Source organism: Rhinopithecus bieti, unplaced genomic scaffold (genome assembly GCF_001698545.2).
Source record: "Rhinopithecus bieti isolate Rb0 unplaced genomic scaffold, ASM169854v2 scaffold_34818, whole genome shotgun sequence".
Classification (NCBI taxonomy): domain Eukaryota; kingdom Metazoa; phylum Chordata; class Mammalia; order Primates; family Cercopithecidae; genus Rhinopithecus; species Rhinopithecus bieti.
In genome coordinates, this window is record NW_016815484.1 from 2,062,067 (window position 1) to 2,085,420 (window position 23,354).

At 37.2% G+C, this 23,354-nt stretch overlaps 1 protein-coding gene across 1 annotated transcript in view; it reads right to left on the reverse strand.

The window, feature by feature from the left end:
• C9 (complement C9) overlaps positions 1-23,354 on the reverse strand; it is a 78,466-nt gene that overhangs the window by 40,472 nt on the left and 14,640 nt on the right. Inside the window, exons 2-5 of the mRNA XM_017853178.1 lie at positions 21,034-21,139; positions 20,499-20,643; positions 20,086-20,233; positions 12,428-12,566 (exon numbers count right to left, since the gene is read on the reverse strand). Coding sequence (XP_017708667.1) covers positions 12,428-12,566; positions 20,086-20,233; positions 20,499-20,643; positions 21,034-21,139 — 538 coding nt within the window. The remainder of the gene's footprint in view (positions 1-12,427; positions 12,567-20,085; positions 20,234-20,498; positions 20,644-21,033; positions 21,140-23,354) is intronic.

A 23,354-nucleotide genomic window follows, 5' to 3' on the forward strand; every position in this document is an offset into this window, starting at 1 on the left:
TGCAAATCCAAAAATCAGGCCTGAGACCAGGGATCCAGCCTCTAGGCCCATCCCAGTGCAAAGCCAGCCCTATTGGCCCCAGGGTCCAGGCCAGCCTTCATGAATTCAGGCTCCAGGATGGTCCTTATAGCCTCAAGATCCAGTGGACCCACTGGATCCAGGGTCCAGGCCCACTTCTGTAGACTCCAGTGCTAGGCTGACCTCTATGGATACAGGCACCAGGCTCGTTCCAGCAGACCCAAGCTCCAGGCCATCTCCAGTGAATCAAGGAGCCAATCACGTCTGCCCAAGGACTCCAGCATCAAGCCTGCTTGTGGACCATGCCAGATGACTTGCCCAGAATCTCTGGACAAACTGATTAATGAAGGGTTATCCCTGCTGAAGTCAGTCTTTAAGGAATGGAATAAGTGCTTACTTCTTCGAAGGCATAGACATGCATGGCCACAAAGATCACACATAATCAGGGAAACATGACACCACCAAAGGAACAAAATAAAGCACCTGTAATTGACCCTAAAGAAGTGGAAATTTACAAATTGCCTGAAAACGAATTCAAAATAATTATCTTAAAGAAGCTCATTGAGCTGCATAAGAATACAGACAGAAGACTAGATGAAATCAGGAAAAAATATATGAACAAAATTAGAAGTTCAATAGAGAGATAGCATAAAAAAGCACAAACAACCAAATTTAGGGAGTTAAAGAACATAACAGATGAGCTGAAAAATTTCATAGTGAGCTTCAGTAGCAGATTCTATCACACAGAAGAAAGAATCATGAGCTCAAAGACAGTTCATTTGAAATTACCAATCAGAAAAACAAAAAATAGAAAAGAATAAAAAATAGTGAAGAAGTCCTGTGGGAACTATGGGCACTATCAAGTGAACCAGTATATGTATTACAGTGCCCCAGAAGGAAGAGAGAAACACAAAAGTGTGGAGAGCTTATTTAAAGAAATAATGACAGCAAATTCCCCCAAAGTGAGAAAAAAATGAGCACCCAGGTCTATGAAGCCCAAAGAACCCCAAATACACTATATTTGAAGAGATCTTCTCTTAGACACATTACAGTAAAACTCAAAAGTCATGCAACAAAGAGAATTTTGAAAACAAGAGAAGAACAACTCATCACATATGAGGGAGCTCACATAAGATTACGAGCAGATATTTCAGCAAAAGCCTTGAATCCAGGAGATAGTGAGATTATATGTTCAAGAGTACTGAAAGAAAAATAAACTGCCAACCAAGAACAGTATACTTGGCAATTCTGACCTTCATAAATGATGAAGGAATAAAAAATTTCCCAGAGAAACTAAAGCTGTGAAAGTTCATTACCTCTAGACCTTCCTATAAGAAATGCTAAAAGGAGTTCTTCAAGTTGAAAGAAAAGAAGGAAAATTCATAACATAAAAAATTTATGAAATTATAAAATTCACTGATAAAATTAAGTACATAGTCAAATTCAGAATACTCTAATACCATAATGATGATGTACAAATCAAGTATATCTGTAGTACGAACATTAAAAGACAACACTATTAGAAATAATAATAGCTATAATAGTTTAATACACAATATAAAAAGGTGTTAATTGTGACATCAGAAACAAAATGTGGGGAGGAAAAGTGTAGAAGTTTTAAAAATGTGATTGAATTTATGTTGCTAACAGTTTAAAATAGCCTATTATAACTATAGATATTTTATGTAAGCTGCATGGTAACTCATGAAAACCACAAAAAAACACCTATAATAAACACAGAAAACATAAAAAGCGAAGAATTAAAGCATATCAGTATAGAAAATTATCTAATCACAAAGGAAGATGGCAAGAGAGAAACAACCAGAAAGAACATACAAAACAACCAGAAAATAATGAACAAAATGGCAGTGGTAAGTCCTTACCTACCGATAATTATCTTAAATGTATTCAATCAAGAGATGTAGAGTAGCTAAATGGATTAAAAAGCGGGCCCCAACTGTTATATATGCTGCCTATGAGACTCACTTCACCTTTAAGTGCCAAAATACAGCAGGGATAGCTAAACATACCAGACAAAATTTTGACTTGTCAAAAACTGTAAGAAGAGACAAAGAAGATCATTATATAATCATGAAGGGGTCAATTTTGCAAGAGAATATTTAAATTTCTATGCACCCAACATCAGAGCACCTAAATGTATAAAGTAAATATTAATAGATCTGAAAGGAGAGACAAACTGCAATAAAATAATAGTAGGGAACTTCTCAATACTCCACGTTCAACAATAGACAGGTCATCTGGAGAGAAAATTATTAAGGAAACATTGGAACTGAACTACACTTTAGTCCAGATAGACCTAACAAATATACACAGAACATTCCATCCAAAGTAACATAATACATGTTTTTATCAAGCACACATGGAACATTCTTGTGTATAGATCATGTATTAGGCCATAAAACAAATCTTAAACATTTTAAGAATATTAAAATAATATTAATGATCTCTTTTGACCACAATGGTATGAAGCTAGAAATCAATAACAGGAGAAATTTTGGAAAATTCACAAATATGGAAAAATTAACATGTTCCTGAGCAATAAGTCAACAAAGAGATTAAAAGTTTAAAAATATCTTAAAATAAATAAAAATGAAAACACAACATCCCAAAACTTATGGGATGCAGCAGAAGCAGTTCTAAGAGAAACGTTTATAGTAATAAAAGCCTACATCAAAAAAGAATTTCTCAAACAATCTGTCATTATTTCTTAAGGAACTAGAAAAAGAAGGGCAAACTAAGCTTACTAAACTAAAGTTAATTGAAGTAAGAGAATAATAAAGATCAGAGCAGAAATAAATAAAATAGGTAGCAGAAAAACAACAGAAAAGACCAAGAAAACCAAGAGTTAGTTTTAAAAAAAGAAACAAAATGAACAAACCTTTAGCTAGGCTAACTCAGGAAGAAAAGAGAAGACTCAAATAAAATCAGAAATGAAAGAGGAGACATTATTGTTGGCTCTTCATATCTGCGGATTTTGCATCCATGGATTCAACCATCATCGGATCAAAAATGTAGTTGATTCTACAATGGTTGCATCTGTACTGAACATGTACAAACTATTTCCCTTGTCATTATCCTCTAAACATTACAGTTATTTAAATAGCACTTATATTACTTAGGTATTCTAGGTAATCTAGAGATATTTAAATTATGCTGGAGGCTGAGTGTAGGATATATGCAAATATCACACCATTTTATATGAGCATCTAAGGATTTAGGTATTTGTGAGTGGTCCTGGAACAATTCCTCATAGATACCGAGGGAGAGCTGTACAACCGATACCACAGAAATGTAAATAAACATAAGATATTACTATGAAAAATTATGCACAAAGAAATTGAATAACCTAGAAAAGATGGATACATACAACCTATCAAGACTGAATTATGAAGAAATAGAAAATGCAGACCAATAATGATTAAAAAGATTGAATGAGTACTACAAAAAGTCTCCCATGAAAGAAAAGCCCAGAATCTGAAGGCATCACTGATGAATTCTACCAGATATTTCAAGAAGAACTAATCCTAGACTCTAATCCGTAGATTGTCTTTTTTTTTTTTTTTTTTTTTTTTTTTTTTTTTTTTTTTTTTTTTTTTTGAGACGGAGTCTTCACTCTGTCGGCCCAGCGGCCTGGAGTCGGAGTGGCCGGATCTCACAGCTCACTGCCAAGCTGCTGCACGTCCCGGGTTCCACCGCCATTCCTCGCTGCCTCAGCTCCCACGTAAGCATGGGACTGAACAGGCGCCCGCACCTCGCCCGGCTTAATTTTTTGTATTTTTTGTTTTTTTAGTAGAACGGGGTTTCACCGTGTTCGCCAGGATGGTCTCGATCTCTTTCCTGACCTCGTGATCCACCCGTCTCGCCTCCAAAGTGCTGGGATGTACAGGCTTGAGCCACCGCGCCCGGCCAATCCTAGACTTCTTAAAATATCCAAAGAATTGAAGAAGAGGGAATATTTCCAAATTCATTTTATAAGACCAGCATTACCCTGATACCAAAGCCAGACAAAAACACTACAAGAAAAGAAAATTACAAACCAATATCCCTGATTAACATATATGTATATGTATCTTCAATAAAATATAAACAAACTGAATTCAGAAATATATTAAAATGATCATACACAATGATCAAGTGAGATTTATATCTAGGATGCAAGGATAGTTTAACATACGCAAATCAACAATTGTGATACACCACATTAATGGAATGAAGGATAAAAATTATATGATCATCTCAATAGATGTAGAAAAAGCATTCAATAAAATTCAACGTAACTTAAAGATTAGAAAAACTCTCAACAAATTAAGTTTGTTGGAGAGAAGGAATGCATCTCAACATAATAAAGGCCATATACAACAAGCCCACATTGACCATTATACTCAGTGGTTAAAACTGAAAATTTTTATCCGACGTCAGGAACAAGACAAGGATGCCCACTCTATTTCTGCTCAAAATAGTGCTAGAAGTCTTAGCTAGAGCAATTAGGCAAAAGAAAGAGATAAAAGGCATTTAAGTCAGAAAGGAAGAAGTAAAATTGTCTGCAGATGACATAATCTTTGATGTAGAAAACCCTAAAGACTCCACCCAAAAAACAAAGAAAGACAAAAAATATTAGAACTAACAAATTCAGTAAAGTTGCAGGATACAAAATCAACATGCAAAATCAGTTGCATTTCTACTCACTAGCTACAAACTATCTGAAAAGAAACTTTTAAAATACTATTTACTACAGAATTAAAAATAAAACACTTAGGAATAAATTTAACCAAGGAGATGAAAGAGCTGTATGATGAAATTCATAAAACATTGATGAAAGAAATGGAAAATATACAAATCAATGGAACGATATCCAATATTCATGGTTTGAAATAATTAATATTGTTAAAATAGTAATACTGCCCAATATGATCTACAGACTCAGTGCAATCCCTATCAAATTTTTATGTCATTTTCCACAGAAATAAAAAGAACAATCCTGAAATTTGTATGGAACCACAGAAAATCTCGAATGGCCAAAGCAATCACGAGAAAAAAGAACAATACTGGTGGCATCGTGGCTTTTTGATAGAGGGGTGTAATTTGTAGGCACCTGCACTTGTATGTGAAATGACTAGAAAGTAAATGGCATAAGGCAAATATCAACTCAGCAGTGTAGACGGCCACTTTCAAATATAATAGATTGTTGGTCAGGGTATCAATTAGGACGTTGTTGAACAACTCAAGAAAAAGTAGCCTTTCTCACTATGCCGGGATGGTAGTTGAGAGTACAGCCTGAAACTGTGAGGGTGGGGTCATCCCAGAGAGCATAGGAACAAAAGCTGAATTGGGAAATGCAAAAATCTATCCACGCCAAAAGAAGTCTAGGCTCAATGTCAAGCATTATGAAATGGACCAATACTTGTAACCATCATAGAGAGAGAAGCAAAAGTCTTAGAAGAAGAGACCAAGGGGCACGATTACAGAAAGCAGAAAAACACAAAGATGGAAGGCAGTTTCTTTATGAGTACTGAATAAACAGATGTTGGAGAAGCTAGATTCAGAGAGAGAAGGTCAAGTGGCTTGCATGTTCTAGGAGGCAGACATATTATAGGGGTCAGTTGAAGTCATCCTGTTTAAGAATTTGTTCATATAATGCTCCTTGAAAAGAAATAAACATTGCTTATGGCACTAAAAATGGAAGAGAGAGACACAATCAAGAAATATTTCCGAGTGCAAGTTGTGGAGGTTTGGAGGGCAGTTGTAAATAGAGAGTACGTAGAGAAAACTGTTGAAGATGTCATTAAAATTTTATTTGTACAAATGGATAATAAAACCATAAATCACATATTATTATCAAAGCCATCTCTCACTAATTGAGAGAAGAAACCTATGAAGAACAGATTCATTGTAACCTCTTGAGGCACCCCTCTGACAGAACCAGCTAGCCAAGCTACTCTCACATTCTTGACCCTTTAGCCATTAAGTTTTGGGGTAATTTGACAGTTAGTAAAGGATAACAAGTACAATTCATCTCTATTATCTATAGAATTTTTTTTCTATGCCTAAGTCTTAAACGTTTGTGTGCTCCAGGACTTCAGTCTCTATGTTCTTCTCTTCTCCCTCATTGTACACTTCTTGGGAAATCTCAGGCACTCTTAAGAATGCAATGATCGCCAGGCGTGGTTGCTCATGCTTGTAATCCCAGCACTTTGGGAGACTGAGGCAGGCAGATCATGAAGTCAGGAGTTAGAGACCAGCCTGACCAACATGGTGAAACCCCGTCTCTATTAAAATACAAAAATTAGCTGGGCATGGTGGCACACGCCTCTAATCTCAGCTACTCAGGAAGCTGAGGCAGGAGGATCGTTTAAACCTGGGAGGCCGATGTTGCAGTGAGCCGAGATTGCGCCACTACACTCCAGCCTGGGCAACAGAGCGAGACTCCATCTCAAAAAAAAAAAAAAAAAAAAAAAAAAAAAGCAATGATCATGTATATGGTAATGGACACCTAGATCTCTTTTTACAATTTAGATCATTCTCTCCATTTTGATTCAAATAATCTCCTTGTTGTAGGATAACTCCATCTAATGTCATATAGACCCTCAAATTCAAAATTATCAGCATTTGAATCATTATCTTCTTAGAACCCACTCCTTCTTTGGTAGATTTCCTGCACATCCAATTTCCCACATCTCTTTTGATGGCCTATAATTCACTGGTTGTGTGTATGTGTGTGTGGTTGTTTTTTCTATTTGTTTGTTTGTTTGTTTTTGGCTTTCCATTTTTATAGGGTCCATCTATAGAAAGTTTAGTTTGTGGTAGGCGCACTGTTCTAATCACTTTATGGTTATTAACATATTTAATATTTCTGAAACTCTATGAAGTGTATACTACTATCATGCCATTTCATGATGGAAATTGAGATCCAGGAAAGATAACTAAGTTGCCCAAATTCACATAGATGATAAGTGGAGGAATTTACCAAAATTTAAACCCAGAGAGTCTTAATTCAGAACCTTGTGACTGATCATATGCTATACTGTCTCCAATTTATTACTAATCTCTTAATTCTTAAATATGCTGGATTTTATCCTTCCTCTTCATCTCTACTATTACAGACCCAGATTAGCCTTTCGTCATCTGCTTCTTGGACCATAAAATAGCCTCCTTCTGTTCTCATTACCTCTAGTCTTGTTCACTTAAAATTTATTTCTACAAAACACAAAGTTCTAAAATGAAACTCTCAGCATCTTGCTCTCCGGAGTGGCTCCCTCATTATGCTCAGGATTATGCTCAGCGTATTTATTACGGTACATGAGTGCTTTCATGAGTTGACCCCTGCCTATGACTTCAACCTTGAATGCATGAGTTTATTTGTAGAACAGAGTCCCTTTCAAGATAGCAGTTTGTGTAGGGAAAGACTACATATTTTCCACTTGAGAAACATCAACATAGGACAAATGACCAGGTATGTAGTAAGCTTCATCTGCTGCTAGATTTTCTAAATGGGCTTAAGTTGCCAGTAGAAAGAATAGTTGGAATGTTTATTAAGCCTCTGCTTGCAATTTTGCTGTCAACTTTAATGGCAATTCCAATTAAATATTTGTTCTTTGCCTTCATTAGAAATATTAACTTAGAGTGTTAATATGCTGGCATGAATTTTTTATTCATTCAATAGGCATTTATTTAGCATAGTATACAGTATTAGTTTTTCAGGATTCTGTGGTCAATAAAAGACTGAGATAGTAACCAAAAAATACTTATTCTACAGCAAAATAGAGAAAAAAATCAAAGCATATTGCATTTATTTGTAGGAGAAGCATTGTAGAAGATGAATTCAGAGGAGAAAGCTGAGGGTGGGGTGGCAATCAAAAATCAGATCAGGATTGACTTTGTACTCCTTGCCAAGGAGACTGACTACTGCACTGAAGGCTATAGATAGACACTCACCAAATTTAAGCTGCAAGGAGAATGATCAGATTTATTATTTTTATACTGAAATGTGGGGAATGATTGAAGTTGAGAAAAACTAGAGGTTATAAACTAAGTAGACAATTTTGAGTCATTCCTACATGAGAAGTGATGGCAGCTTAAGGCAGTGGCAGTGGGAATGGGAAATAAGAAACAGTTTTAAAGGAGATTATAATAATAGAAATTGAAGACTGATCGGATATTGTGGGTTTTGAGGGAAATGAGTTTGTAAAGAATGTCCTAAGGAGGGATTTCAGGTTTTGAGTTTGATGACTAGGGTGATATTATTTCCACTTACCAAGACAGAGAATTCAAGAGCAAGAAGCAGAAAATTGGGAGTAAGATTGGTTATCGGTTCTAGGTATGTTGACTCTGTGACAACGGGAGACAACTGGATATACAAGCATCTAGTTCAAAGAGAGATGTGGGCTGGTAACATAGGATTTGTATGCAATCAGAATAGACTGAAAATCGAAGCCATAGGAGAAAAGAAAAAGGAAATCACTCAAGAAGAATATATAGAGAGAAATTAGTGAAACAAACTAGGAACTCTGGAAAGAGTTCAATACTATTTAAGGATTCTCCAAAAGGGAGCTCAAAATAAGCTTGAGATAGACTTGAAGAGGGTTGAAAAATGAATAGACACAAGATAACAAGGAGTGGGGAATAAATGCAATGCACATATGTTGAGATAGCAACTGTAGACAACACGGGTATATAGTGATGGGAGAGGTTTCTTCATTTGTTTCTTTTTAGATGAGACCTTTGAAAAATATTTATATATGAAGCCCAGAGTGGAAGGAAAAAGAAGGAAAGGTTGAGTGGAGGCTTAGTAGAATGTCTAGCAAGGTACTTGGAGTGGGATCCAGCCTAGGGAGGAGAAAGAATAACTTCCTATTGAGAGAATAGAAGGATGTAAAGATGGATTGAGTAGCAAATTAAATACATAGAATAACTTTGAAGAAACAACTGGGAAAGCTGCTGCCTAAGTCTTGGGTATTCTCTGTTAAGTTGGAGCTAACGTCATCTGCTGCACCCAGGATCAAGACGGTGAGTAACAGTAAGAGGCTTGACGGTGTTGCTGAAAGATTGAGCCTGCTCCTGTGAAGAACAAGAACAAGGAAAGCCTCAGAAGGTATCATGGACCTACTGAACAGTGTGGAGGATCCAGTTGAAATTATAATGCTAGCTGTTTTTGTGTGAGCATAATTTTCTCTTTAGTGTTCAGCAGTATAAGTTTACAAGTAGGGCAGAAAATAATAAAGTTCATCCCAAATCAGAGTTTTTCTGGATTGTAGGAGGAATGGAAAGAAAGGACACTGCTAATATTGGCAAATGTAGTCAAAATGGATCTAGCTTGGATGAACAAAATAATTTAGAGTAGGAGGAACAAGATACACCAGGAGAAAAATAGATTCCAAAAAGCCTGAAGGTCTAGATGAGGCCAAGTAGAGGTTTGTGGGCATAAATGAGGGTGACAGCTGAAAGGTTAGACAATTGTGATAAGATGAGAGGGTTAAAAGCTGGATTTTCAGATTTCAGAGACAGCAAAGTTCTGATAAAGACAAAGTCAAGGGTTAGGTGGCTAGAAATGAGAGTGGCTATAGTAAAATGGTATAGGAAGTTATGAGGCAACAAAAAATACTTGGCAGCCCACATGATATTGAAGTCACCCAGGATTTTGGCAGGATTGGGGTGAAAAGTATACTTATAAACTGGGTGCATTTTGCAAATTTTTGTTCACCTACCAATTCTTACATTTTCATGGCGACTCAGATTTAAGAAGAATTATAATGAACACTTGAAACATGATTTAGGCTTACAAATTATTATTCAACAACAAAAGTGAAGAAAGAACCAAAGAAAAGTAAGTAGAAAAGGACCTAAGTTATAAATGCAATCACCACTCCCCTCTCCCCTTTTCACTGACTACAGTTGTTCTTAGTCATTACCGTTAATTTATAAAGTGGTCAGTAAATCTTGACCTATTATGTGACCACTAATTATGTACCTAGCTTTGGCTAAGTCTTTTACTAATTATACTCTAAAACGAATAATAGCCAATGTTTATTGAGGGCTTGCTATGTGCCAGTGACTTCCTGAGTGTTTCACATATTTAGACCCATTTATCTCCATGAGGTAGGCGTTATTATTTCTATTTTATAGATAAAGAAACTGAGGCACAATGATGATAAGTAATTTGCCTGAGATTTTACAGCACTAAGGGGCAGAGGTGGAATTTCAACCTGAGCAGAGTAGCTCTAAAACCACAGCCCATTTGAGACAAAAGACCCTAAATGAGAGAGTATGAATGGATGATAATAAGATGTAATTATTTAGGTGTATTCCCATGTTATGATGGACCAGTATCATTCTGTCAAAAATGAAAGCCAATAAATTATTGCCAATAAGTAACTAAGGCAAGAGTTAAAAAATCATCTAACAAAAACTGGTGAGTATTATATTGAGTTGGTATTGGTAATAAGCTATAAAGAAGTATAATATGTATAATTTGCCTTCAGGTATTACTGATACACATGAGAAAGTAAATGACATATTTCATTAAGTAGTAGGAACTAAAGAAAAAAATTCCCTCTAAGGAGTTAAAGTAGATATTTCCCCTCATAAAAGTTTGTGTTCTTTTATGTATAATAATAACAAATTTGGCTACTTATTTTCTGAGACCATAACAGATTTGAATAAGGCGATTATCAGCAGTGGGAGCAGCAAGGGAGTGATTTGGAGGCCTTAGCCACCCCCTATTCAACTCCCACTGCCCTGGTTGGCACCACATAAATATTCAAATTCACAACTACTATCTTCTTTCTAATAAGCTTGACATCAAACTTTTTTGGAGGTATTAATCTTACCTGAACTAGTAAAAGGTATCTATAATCTTTATTTTTCCCACCATATGTGAACATAGATTAGTTTTGCTACAGAAATATTGATGTGTTAGACTATGCGATGCTGCTCAAACTCCACTTTGATGTATATCATATACAGGTAAGCCCCACATCACCTTTCTAAAATCCCAAACATTCTGAAATGCTGAAACACATCTGTTTCCAGGGTTATGGATAAGGGAAAGCAGTGTTTCCTAGCAGTGTTTCCTCACCAAATGTGGCTTCAAGATCAGTCCTGGGCAGCCCCTAGCCTTCACCATCCGATGTCATACTAGTTATTACCCCACTAGAGAAGCTAAGAGTTGATCACAGTGGTGAAAACAGGAAAACTGTAAAATGCAGACTAAACTCCAAACAAACTAAATCAGCACAACAATAACCCTTCTCCCATCAGCAATGACCAAGGTGACCATGTTTGGTATTTTCTATTTAAGAAAATAGAACGTTATCTAATACTTTTTAAAAACAATTGTCATCTTTCCATTCCAAAAATCTGTGCTTAACGAAGTTTAACCTGGTATTATGGGGAAAAACCAACAGTCCAAAAGATTTCCTCAAATTTGTTGGCAACTGACTTATATTCTGACTTATAGGTATAAGAAACATGACCACATGTGAAAAAAACATGCCAGTCAAATGGTCAAGATACGATAGTCTTAGCATTCATGAGAAAACATGCTTCTGGCTGCAATATGTAGGGACTGATTTATTATATTTTCAGAAAGTAAAGGAATATTAACCACGCTTCCTTAAAAGCATACACATTTTTCAGACTTATAACAATAAGAATCTTGTAATAACTGAATAAAGCAGACCTTAAGGGTCTTCTTTACCAATGGGACCATTTTAAGAAACAGACTCTTGTAGCTCCTGGGTCAGAGCAAGCTTATTTTTATTATTTATTATATCTTGTTTGGAACAAAGAAGGAATCTCTAAAGGTGATAAATATTAATCCTTTTAATGGTGGAGGGCTACAGTCTGTCATTGTTCCAGAGAATTAGGTGACTTTAGGAAAGATAGTTAAGTTTGGAATAGTGTTGTATAGAGTGAAAATCATTTTTATAAATCATTTTCAAGAGGTAGAGGTGTTTAAGGTGAGTGAAAATAGCCACTCACATTAGTCAAGCAGGCTCTTCATAGGAGGATTCTGAAGGAAAACCAACGCAAAGGTGAGTTTTCATCAGGAGGCTCGCAAACAATAACAGCAAAACTCAAGTAGCATGGAAGCAATGTTATCACTATTTAAATCAGCACTGATTTGATTTTTAGTTATCTTAGATCCTTAGATAATTCTTTCTATGGAGTCTAGGTATTTGCCACATCTTTATCACTAGGTGCATGTTACTGAGGATTGAGAAGACACAATTGTATGTTTCTAGAGAGATCCAAACTACATCGCCTGTTCTTTGAGTCTTGTGTTCATGTGAAATTATCATTCTACTGAGTTTTTCACAGTTTGGTACTAAACTTACTGAAGCAATTTTTCAGCCAAAAGTTGAACAATGTGTTTTCCTCCAAGAAGACTTACTTCATAGATGAAAGAAGCCACGTTCCAGGGTCTTCGGTAGTATGTCAAAGTGTTTCCATCCCGATCCCGGTTACAGAGTCCATTGTAGAACTCATTGTCAAAAGGTGTGCTTAGGGGATCCATCCCTAAAATGTTGATCCTGAGAATGAACAGAGTAGTATCAGAAGTGGAAATAGCACAACATAATGCAAGGCAGCCCTCTGTAGCTGGAAAAAGTGAGACAGCTTCAGTTCACGTCACCGTCACCCAATATGTGTGTGCTATAATCAGAAACAGAAGCAAGAGCCTGTTCACCTTGGCTTAGTGTCCCTGGCAGAAAGCATACCTTAGGAGGGCCTTATGAACTCTTTTAGGCAACTAAGGCACTGTTTAGAGTGCAATGAAAGAAATGCAATAAGTAAGGCACGTGGGACCATCTGGTTCCTGGAGTTTTAACTTCACCGCTGTAACTCTTACCTAACCTCCCTTAGTGAACCAATAACTGATGCTGTAATACCAACTATTTAAATTATTTGAGAACAGAGCATCTCAGGGGGCCAATATAACATATGCATGTAATTTTTCATCTATGGATCAACACTGGGGCTTTCTCTCTCTCTCCCTATTTTCTTTAAACTTAAGCCTTTTCCTCCAGCTGTCTCATTGCTTGTCAAGAACTTCATTCCCTCCAGGCTTGTATTATTTCCATTACACTTTCCAAGACGAACACAAAAATTTCAGCATCCTGGAAAGGCATTCTCAAAAGTTATATTTTTTTCCCACAGCAAAATATTTTCATTTGGCAAGCTTTCATTCATAAATATAAATCTTATTTAGTTTTTTAAAAAGTTAAATTTTACTTCTAGGCTTAGAAACAATATACGAACAAGAAGCAGTTATTTCCTTGTGAAATACACTTCTGTTAATTGGAGAACAGTCATTGCTGTCTAGGCTGTATCTGGAATAAATGGCCCCAAGCCAGGGAGGCCAATAGGTTTGCAGATCAAATCTGTAACTTACCTTGGCACAAAAACACAAACTCTTCCATTGCCCTAGGCCACATTCCTAACTCCAATGAACTGGATTACAAATCTGGATGTTGGTTTTAAGACCAATTTGTCAAAGAGTGGGTAGTTTACCATAAACCCATGGCTTATGCAAGAGAAATAATTGAAAGAGTTTCCTGCTGCTAGTGGGTTAGTTAAAAACATCTTTATACAAATAGCACATTTTACATAAACTTTGAATCTACAAAGTTCTAGTGAATCTGAAGTGGTTCAACTTTAATGGAAAGCAAGTTAACAAACTGATGTATAAATATCTTCCTCAAGGCTGACATATAGATAAAATCGACCACCTCTCACTGCTTGTCCCACCAAAATACCTTTCATGAAAAATGCTATGGCCCTAAAGTTCTAATATAGGGACAAAAATTAGACCTATTAATTTGAATATGAGAAAAAAGAAAATAAATTATATATTTGATTTACTTTTTTAAACACCTTATTCCTCATGATAGATTAAAATTTTGGTCCCAATTCTTTACCCAGCTCTGCATCTACACCCTTGCCATGACCTTATCACAGGCAAAGTGTACCTCCCTCCCTAGTGGCTTTGTGTTTGGCCATGTGACTTACTTTAGCCAATGGCATGTAGTTGAGAGTGACAGTGGGCCAGTTCAAAGCATAGGCATGAAGAGGTCTCATTCATTGCCTTTGCTTTCGTGTATTTGTGCCATTGCCTTGAAAAGGGCTTCTAATGGGTAGCCGCTGCCCCTTCAACCTGGCTATCACTGACCCCAGTGAAAAGCAGAACCACCCCAGCTGTTGCAGCTTGAGGCGAATCTCCCAGTGAAGCCCAGTCTTGTGAGAAATAAACAGTTATTTTTGTATCACTAAGGTTTTGACGCAACCTCTCCACCACAAAGACGTAAAATAGTGGAAGCAAGTGACCTGGGTTGTTTCTTAAACAAGACCTCAGCTACATTTTCTTTATATGATAGTGAACTACATATCCCGTGTAGCTGCATTAACAGAGACATTGGACCTCTTTGTTTTCAATGAACAATGAAATCAACCTTTGTTTTTATTGATGATTAGCTCTTAGGTGACTACTATATCTATGTGTGGTACAGCATTTGCAATTGGCAGGGAGGAATATTGAGATAGTTTATATATACTTTCTGATTCCATGTGAATTGTGTTCAAATTAAGGAGTAGAACATAAAATCAACAATTTCAAAAACTAGACCAAGGAAGAATACACAGTCAGTCCTCTGTATCTGTGGGCTCTGTGTCTGTGGATTCAACCAATCATGGATTGAAAATATTTGGAAAAAAATTACATCTATGATAAGATTGTACAAACTTTTCTGCCTTATAGTATAGCACCATTTATATCACATTTACATTGTATCAAGTGTTATAAGTAACCCAGAGATTATTTAAAGAGTACAGGAGGACATACATAGGTATATGTGAATACTATGTCATTTTATACCAGGGACTTGAACATCCTAAAAGTTTTGTACATGTGGGAGGTCCTGGAACCAATCCCTGATGGGTAGAAAGGGAGGATTGTACTTGTGCCAAATGAGCGGTACATGTGAGTGCTTTACACATTGAGTCTTCTGGAGGAAGAACTCACCATGGGAACGTCATTAAAAGAGTTTTAGAAGAAGAAAGATTTGATTTGGGTTTTGAGGGGTAGGTAAATTAGGATGGGGCTGGTGCAGGAGAAATGTGTGGGTAAGAGCTCAGAGATGGAAATGGCATGTGATGAGGGTAATGGCCTTCAGATATTCTGTTTGTCTCCCCTATAAAGGAGTTTTGATAAATTATGCTTTCCTGTACATTTTTAGTGCAATATCTAATATTTTTCATCTTAAGATTAAGTAGATGCAAAGAATATAATTCCTAATAATGTTGCTGTTACTTGTATTTTAACATATAATTATTTTACCACTTGAAAAATAAAATCAATAAATATAAATGCAGTAGTGATGCTGGATCATACAGCACTGATATTTTCTAACAGTTGGAAATTTTTTAGTTATTTTATTCCTTTTATTTATGCTTTTAAGTAGGCTTTACTTTTTAGAGCAGCTTTAGGTTCACAGCAAAAGTGAACAGAAGGCACACAGACTTCCTATATACTCTATGCCCCTTTTTATTCTTGAATTCATATTTCTATTCTATTTCCCCCACAGAATTTTAACCTAATGTAATATAGTTTATCTTTGAAAGTTTTCATTAATTACCTTGTCATACTTTTCTGTACCAAAAAGATATTAATTGAAATTTTAAAATATTAAATACTCTTTGACTATAGGGTCTAAGATTTAAAAATTCTTTATTAATAGTAGCATACATAAGTATCTTAAATTTTTTAAAATCATTACTAAACATAAGTAAAATTTTATTGGAAATCTATCTTAATGAAATGAATGAGTCTTCTTTTTAAATTAATATGTTAGTTCCTGTATCCATGAATGAATATTACTTCATTCATTCATGGTGCTAGGAAGAGATGGCATTCAGTATCAGTTTGATTCCTACTTTTCACTTTTATAGTTGTAAGTGCTGAGAAACTTTACCCACATAAATAGTAGATAAGAATTTAAAAAAAGTTATTATAACAATGTCACACAAATTTTAATCCCTTTTCTGAGTTATATACCAAAAGAGATCCCATAGTTAGTGATCTTTCATCAAAAAAATTTTTTTTTGCTTCATTATCTAAAATTGATTAGGTAATCTTTCAATGTTGATAAAAAGAATTTGAGATCACAAAACTTCAAGGTGTCAGAGTCCAGTTGAGTACTAACATTTGGAGTTGTTTCTTGTTTTCTTTTTTTCCTCTCTGTAGTAAATGTGAGATGGGTGAGGAGTATACTCGGCTCTTAGAAAGTAAGAAATGATTGTTTAAAAAAGAAGAAAGGAGAGTGGGCTTGACAACTTGGATGCAGCTGAATTGTCACGCTTATTAATTTTGTGAAAAACATGTACATATGGAAGTTGAGGATTTACTATTAGCTTAGCTAAATGATTAATAGTTGAGGAAACTATTACCTTAAGACTTACTTGTCTCCCCTTGGCAAGTTTTTGTGTACCCCGTGGTATGTATATCCTAGTTTGAAGGTTATTGTTTTATAGATCATCAAATTGGCCAGTTGGCTGGACCCATCTGGAAAGTTACAATAAAGTTGATCCACAGTCTAAAGCACAACTAAGGAAGAAATGTTTCAAAAGCTTTGGACTTGGTTCCACTACTACAGGGACAGCCAGTCTAGTCTAGAATAAGCCAATTTTTTTTGCCAAGAAACATGAACACTTCTCATGGATGGAAAGTCATCATCTGGAAAATTAAAAAAAAAATATGTTCTTTGGCAGTGCTTAGAGATGCCTGTTTTCACACCTGCATCTAGAACCACAGGCAGTTCCAATTTACCAGGTGAACTGAAGAGAAAGCTCCCTTCACAGAAGTGGTGTTATGCTTAGATCACAAAAAATAATTCCTTGCATATTGTACATCACTTATAGCTGGCTGGATTTATGCCTTTTCAATGAATGCAAGATGGGCTGGGGGATTTCCTTAAACACTTCTGGAGAATCTCAGATGCCTTCAAATAAGAGGCTGAAACATTTGTGATACAACTCAGTTCTCCTGGCATAAGAACATAGGTGTGAGAGGCCTTCAAATGAAAACAGTATAAATTAATTACCATGAGTGTTTGTGACTTTCACATGTAGAAGAATCTAACTGTATGTGACTATTGATAGGACTTGTTGAGGTTGTCCAGATTGAATTGGGTAGATGTAGTTTATAAGCATGTTGCTATAATTAGGGAGTTTACTCCTATTACCTCTATTTTGCAAAGAATCCGCAGCTCCATATAAGAATACGGGAGGTTTATAGTAAGTAAACATGCAACATTAATGGTATGAAAGAATATTACAAATATAACAATAAATGTTGTTTTGAAACCTCTTCCTAAATAGTAATTACTGATTTATACCACTCTCCTATATTCCTTAATTCAAATATTTGTGTGATAAGTAGCTACTTAAGGAGTTTCATTTTTTAAGGTTAGTTTTGCTTTGAAGTTAAGGTGTTGAAGTTAAGACTTACGGATTTTGTAGCGATGTGAGGGAACTGCTGTGGGTGTTGGTTGGTGTTTTAAGGAGGAGAGGGTAAGGTGGTATGGTAGAAATATATAGTTTTATGAGACTCAGAGAAACTTGTTTCAGCTCTACTAGAAACTAATCATTCAAATGGCCTTATTTATTTCACTCATTTCTTATCTGTAAAATGAATATAATACCTCCTCTAACAATCTCCCAGGATTATTAGGAAAATCTATGGAGATACAGTGTGGAAAAATATTTTGAAAAGTTTAAAGTATTATGCAAATGAAAGTTGTCATAGAAAAATAGGTTTTATGAAGACTAAATTTAACATAGGTTGTTACTCATGGTAATGGGGAATTTAATAAAAAATGTTGATGGACTGATTCTATCAGGACCTACTTCATTTTCCATTTCTACCAGCCTTGCTCTTACCTTTCCCCATAGCTGGGGCCCCACCTTCTTACACAGCCTTGAAGACTCAGCTGTGGGATGGTCCCCAACACCAACCCTGACTGTGTTAAAGCGTGAGATATTTAAGAATTCCTAGCTAGCCCTGCCTCATTATGAAACTCCCTGGCAAATGCTATGCAACAAATTTTTATTTTCCCTGAACAAAGGAAACCAATAGATTATGAATGATTGTTTTTCAGCTAAATGGGCTAATATTTCTATATTCTTTTCCTATAAGACAAACTATAAATTTGCATTGAATGAGAATAAATAACATATGTTAAGCTGTTTCATTGAGATTAAAGAGAAAATTGTTTCTTGAGTCCCAATTAAAGCAAAATAAAGTAGTAATGGGCTTTCACCATGGACTCACAATCTTTCCCTGAGGAGATAAATAAAAAGAGTCAGGACTCATTTGAGCACACCACCATCTAGTTATAAGGTTTGGGAAAACTCCTGTACCATTTACTGCCTAAAATTTACTAAGAGGGCTTGCTGAGCTTAGGGGCCTAAAACCATCCATTCGATTCAAGATTCCCACCTTTTAGGCTAAGGGCCAAAGGCATTGTAAGTAATTTTGAATGCTGCTTGAACAAGACTGTATAAAGTGTATGAAGGGCACATGAAATGCTTTATCTGGTACCTGACTCTTGGTATCCTGGGATATTTTTCTTACCTAGACTTAAGAAGTAGAAGTTTCATTTGGCTAAGAAAGAGGAGACATCTCCTTCATTAGCTAACCTTGATAGAGGTCTTATCATAGGAACTGCCTAGTACCTTAGTGTAGGGTTTCTCAACCTTGGCACTGATGCTTAGGGTCAGGCTGTCCTGTGCTTAGCATCATCTCTGGCCTCCACCCACTACGTACCAATAGCACTCCCCTTTCTCGCACCCTCCAAGATGTCACAGCTACAGTGATCTCCAGATATTGTCAGATGTCTGCTGGGGAAAAAATTACCACTGATTGAGAACCACTGCATTACCCTTCTACCAGTCTCGCTCTGACCATCACCCCTATCTTTTTTCATCTTCCCATCTCCATACCCAGGACTGGAGTCCTGTCCCTGAAAAGAAATTCAGTCTTACCTGATGCCAATTGACAATATTTTAGAAAGCACTTAATAGATATTCATTAATTAATAATTAGACTATTTATCCACCTACCAAGTATTTACTGAGCACCTACTATGACTCAGGCACTGGAATTATGAGAAGACACATTACATTATAGGTGAGGAAATAAAGTCATATACCATCTCTTTCAATATACTACTGGGTGGAATAATGACCGTGTCTTTGTTGGGGACAATTTTCCAACAAATCCACTTTTACCCAAAGCAGCAACAAATCCACCTTTACCAAAAACAGCTCAGAATGACTAAGAGAGGCTGTGTAGTAGATATTCCTAGGATGCCCTCTGACTATATATGGAACAGAACAGAACAGAACTGAATTTCTCTATTCTGTATAGTCCTGAGTTCTAAACTCTAAGACATCCCATCTGAGATCACAGCCACCTGTCTGAAGGCCCTAGGTTTTGTATGGAAAATGAGTGAAATGTCAGCTCTCTGTAATGAGAACCAGAACCTCAACATAATCATCCTCTGACATCAAAACTGCTTCCTCTGATCACATTCCTCCTGGGTCAGCTCCAGAATGCTGGAAACTCCTAAGATCCAGGAGAAGTTCCAATGGAAGACAGCCTTCCTAGCAATGCAAATATTTGAATTGAATTGCTAGATCTCCTATTGGAAATTCATTCCAAATGTTAACATGTCATGTCAATGTTGCTGTGGTCTCCCAGAGGTTCCTAAATGAGAGATTTCATCTCTTGCTCGACTGAGAGACAATCATCTAAAATTTTGATCGTCTAGTCCAGTCTACAGAGGCCCCTACTGAGGCCAGGCAATTTGTCCAAATCATCCTGAGATACTTATTTAGCACTTCCTTTAAGCTCAAAAGTAGTTCAAAAATAATACAGATCCATCAGCTGTATCACCTGCGTCCCTCACACAAATGCTTCTACCAGTCTATCAGTTGAGAGAGATGGAGATCATTTTCACTCATCTTCATCTGAAAAAGTACAAATAAAATACAGACCCGTAGCCTGCTGTTCGTGCCAGCTCAGACTCTTCTACCACTCTGTCTCTGCAGGGGGGACGGGGATCACTTTCACAATCATCCTCATCTGAAAAGTCTCCACAGTCATTGTCACCATTACACAGAAGTCGCCTCTTTATGCATCTGCCTGCAATCAAAATCAGGAAAGACTCAATGTGTCAAATGCCAAATTTTTTCTTTCTTTCTGAAGTTATCATATGCACTTTAACCCTGGAGGTGAGGTATCAGAAAAACACATTTGAGTTCTTCATACAGAATGTATAGATGCTTGTTTTGGGGGCCTTTCCCACTTGGAAATCCAGGTGTCTAGAAGCATATGCTTTTTTTTTTTTTCTTTTCATTCAGGAAGGCACACAGAAACCCACAATGAGCAACTGGAGCACAAAGATTACCTGTACTACATTTAAAGTCATTTCCGCAGTCATCCTCAGCATCCTCACAGGGCTCTGTGGGCACACACTGTCGTCTGTCTCCCACAGCGTCGGTGCAACTTTTCCCATTAAATTGTCCAAAGACCTCAATGCTTCTTGAACGAAACTGCACAATATCAGTCGGAATAATTAGAATTTCTAATGCCAAAAAAAGTGTATGGTCTAAAGGTGCATCCATACAACTATATCCCTCCAATGAGTCAATGGTTTTAAGATAGAAGCAGTGGAAGAAGTCACTGATGTCATTTAGGGTAACACTCTGCATTCTAGGTTTGGCAGCCTCTTATATAGATGAGTCCTCTAGACACTCATTTAGTATTCTGTACAACATAAAGATTTCCTGGAAAAGTTAGCAACATACATTTAAATGTGTATCCCTCTTTCTGAGTTTGGTACTCAGTTGTGGGGCTCCCTGCCTCATAGTCATTTTTCTGGAGAGGCTAGCAATACAGTTTCCATTTGGGGAGGTCAGTGGGGAAGGGAGATGAATACTTACCATTTGTCTGAGGCAAGGATCACATTGTGACCATTCACTCCAGGGGCTCATTCTGCAGTCTATGTGCGATGCGGAGCCATGGCTTTCTGTTGGCTCCTGGCCATAACTAAGATAATAGAACATGCCAGTTTATAATGACCATTGTGTATGTTTGTTTCCTAGAAGTCTTCACAAACACAGTTCATTTTGTACTTTATCCCCCCTCAAATTACACCACTTATCTTTTTACCATATCTTTCATTTCACCCTTAATTGCATGCTGTTTTGTATTTTCAACTCATCTTTTTGTTTAATTTTCGTCTGTATTGTAAGTTAACTTTTAACTTCCTAGCAATGCAAATATTTAAAACAACAAAATAAAGACAAAGACGAAAATTAGCCAAGCATCTTTCCAGGTGTTTTACATAGATTAATCTTATATTTCCAACTAGATTATGAACTTAATGAAGCTAGAAATCTGATTTTATTTTTTTGTGTGTGTCTTCCTTGCCATCCACCATACCCCACCCCTCACCAAGAGTCTAGTGAGGCTAAGTTACCTCATTCTCTTGCATATTTAAGTCAGCCAGCCCAGGCCCAGCCATTCCTGTAGCAGGCACTTCATAAATCAGGTGTCCCCTCTCTGGTATTCTGTATGCTCTAAACTGGACGCTTTGCCACGTCACACTTCACTTCAGGAATTATTCTTGACCTTTCTGAGTTTTAACATATATTTTGGCACTTATGCCTCACTTTCCACCCCCTGGCCCACTGCTCAGCAGTGCTTTTCTGGCTTTGAACTTTCCTTTCTCTGTTGGTTCACCATTTGAGTCTCTTCTGGTTGAAATATTACCCGGGATAATTATAAAAAAAGAAAACACAACAGAACCAGAAACCATCAAACAAGAATCCTACAAATTCCCTACCTCTACTTGCGTGACCTGACACTGATCCTTCCTATAGCTAAGCCTCTTAAACCACAGAAAAGGCTAGGTGAGGCCAATCTCTCCTCAAATGCTCTAGATCCCAGCTCCCATTAGAGACTCAGATCCATTGAATATCTTATTCCTTTTAAACTCTCCCTCTCTACTGTCTGCTTTCCATTTGTAGTATAAACTGTTCAAGCTTGTGACATTAAACATAAAAAGCCAATGAATGAACAAATCATGCACCCTCCCTGATTTCACATTTTCTTTTTTTTTTTTTTTCTTTTTTTTTGAGACGGAGTCTCGCTCTGTCACCCAGGCTGGAGTGTAGTGGCTGGATCCTGGCTCACTGCAAGCTCCGTCTCCCGGGTTCACGCCATTCTCCTGCCTCAGCCTCCCGAGTAGCTGGGACTACAGGCGCCCGCCACCTCGCCCGGCTAGTTTTTTGTATTTTTTAGTAGAGACGGGGTTTCACCATGTTAGCCAGGATGGGTCTCGATCTCCTGACCTTGTGATCCGCCCGTCTCGGCCTCCCGAAGTGCTGGGATTACAGGCTTGAGCCACCGCGCCCGGCCCGATTTCACATTTTCTTCCAGCCACTCCCATCCCCCTCCTGCCCTTCACAATAACACTTCTTAGAATAATTGCTGGAAACACATTTATGTTTTTCTGTCATCCAAAGAACAAGTCTTATCTTCTCCTTCAAACTCTACATGCCCTTTTAGTTACTTCTAAATTCTATTTTCTTTTTAGCCATATTTCTTGAGAAAGTAGTTAGCACCCTCGTCTCTTGCTTCTTACATCCCAAACACTTCTCAACCATCCTGCCCTGTGAACACCGCTCTTGTACAAGTCCGTGATGACTGTCATGTGCCTCACTGTTCCTTTCAGTTCTTATCTTACTGACTGCTTCATGACATTCAATGTATTGACCACTATTGCTCTTCAGGACACTCTCTTCTCTTGGATTATAGGCCCTTTTTTTCATTTCTTTTTTTCTTCTCTGCCTAGTACTCCTACTCTTCTATGCAGGCCCCTCTTCTTCTGATAGTCCTTGAAATACTTATTTTCCCTCAAGGTCCTGTCCTTGGATGTCTCTCTCTCTCTCTTTTATTTTTCTCTATATTTTTCCCCAGAAGTTTGGTTTTCATGTTTATGCTAACGACACTGTATTAGTCTATTCTCACATGGCTATAAAGAACTACCTGGCCGGGCGCGGTGGCTCAAGCCTGTAATCCCAGCACTTTGGGAGGCCGAGACGGGCGGATCACGAGGTCAGGAGATCGAGACCATCCTGGCTAACACGGTGAAACCCCGTCTCTACTAAAAAATACAAAAAACTAGCCGGGCGAGGTGGCGGGCGCCTGTAGTCCCAGCTACTCGGGAGGCTGAGGCAGGAGAATGGCGTGAACCCGG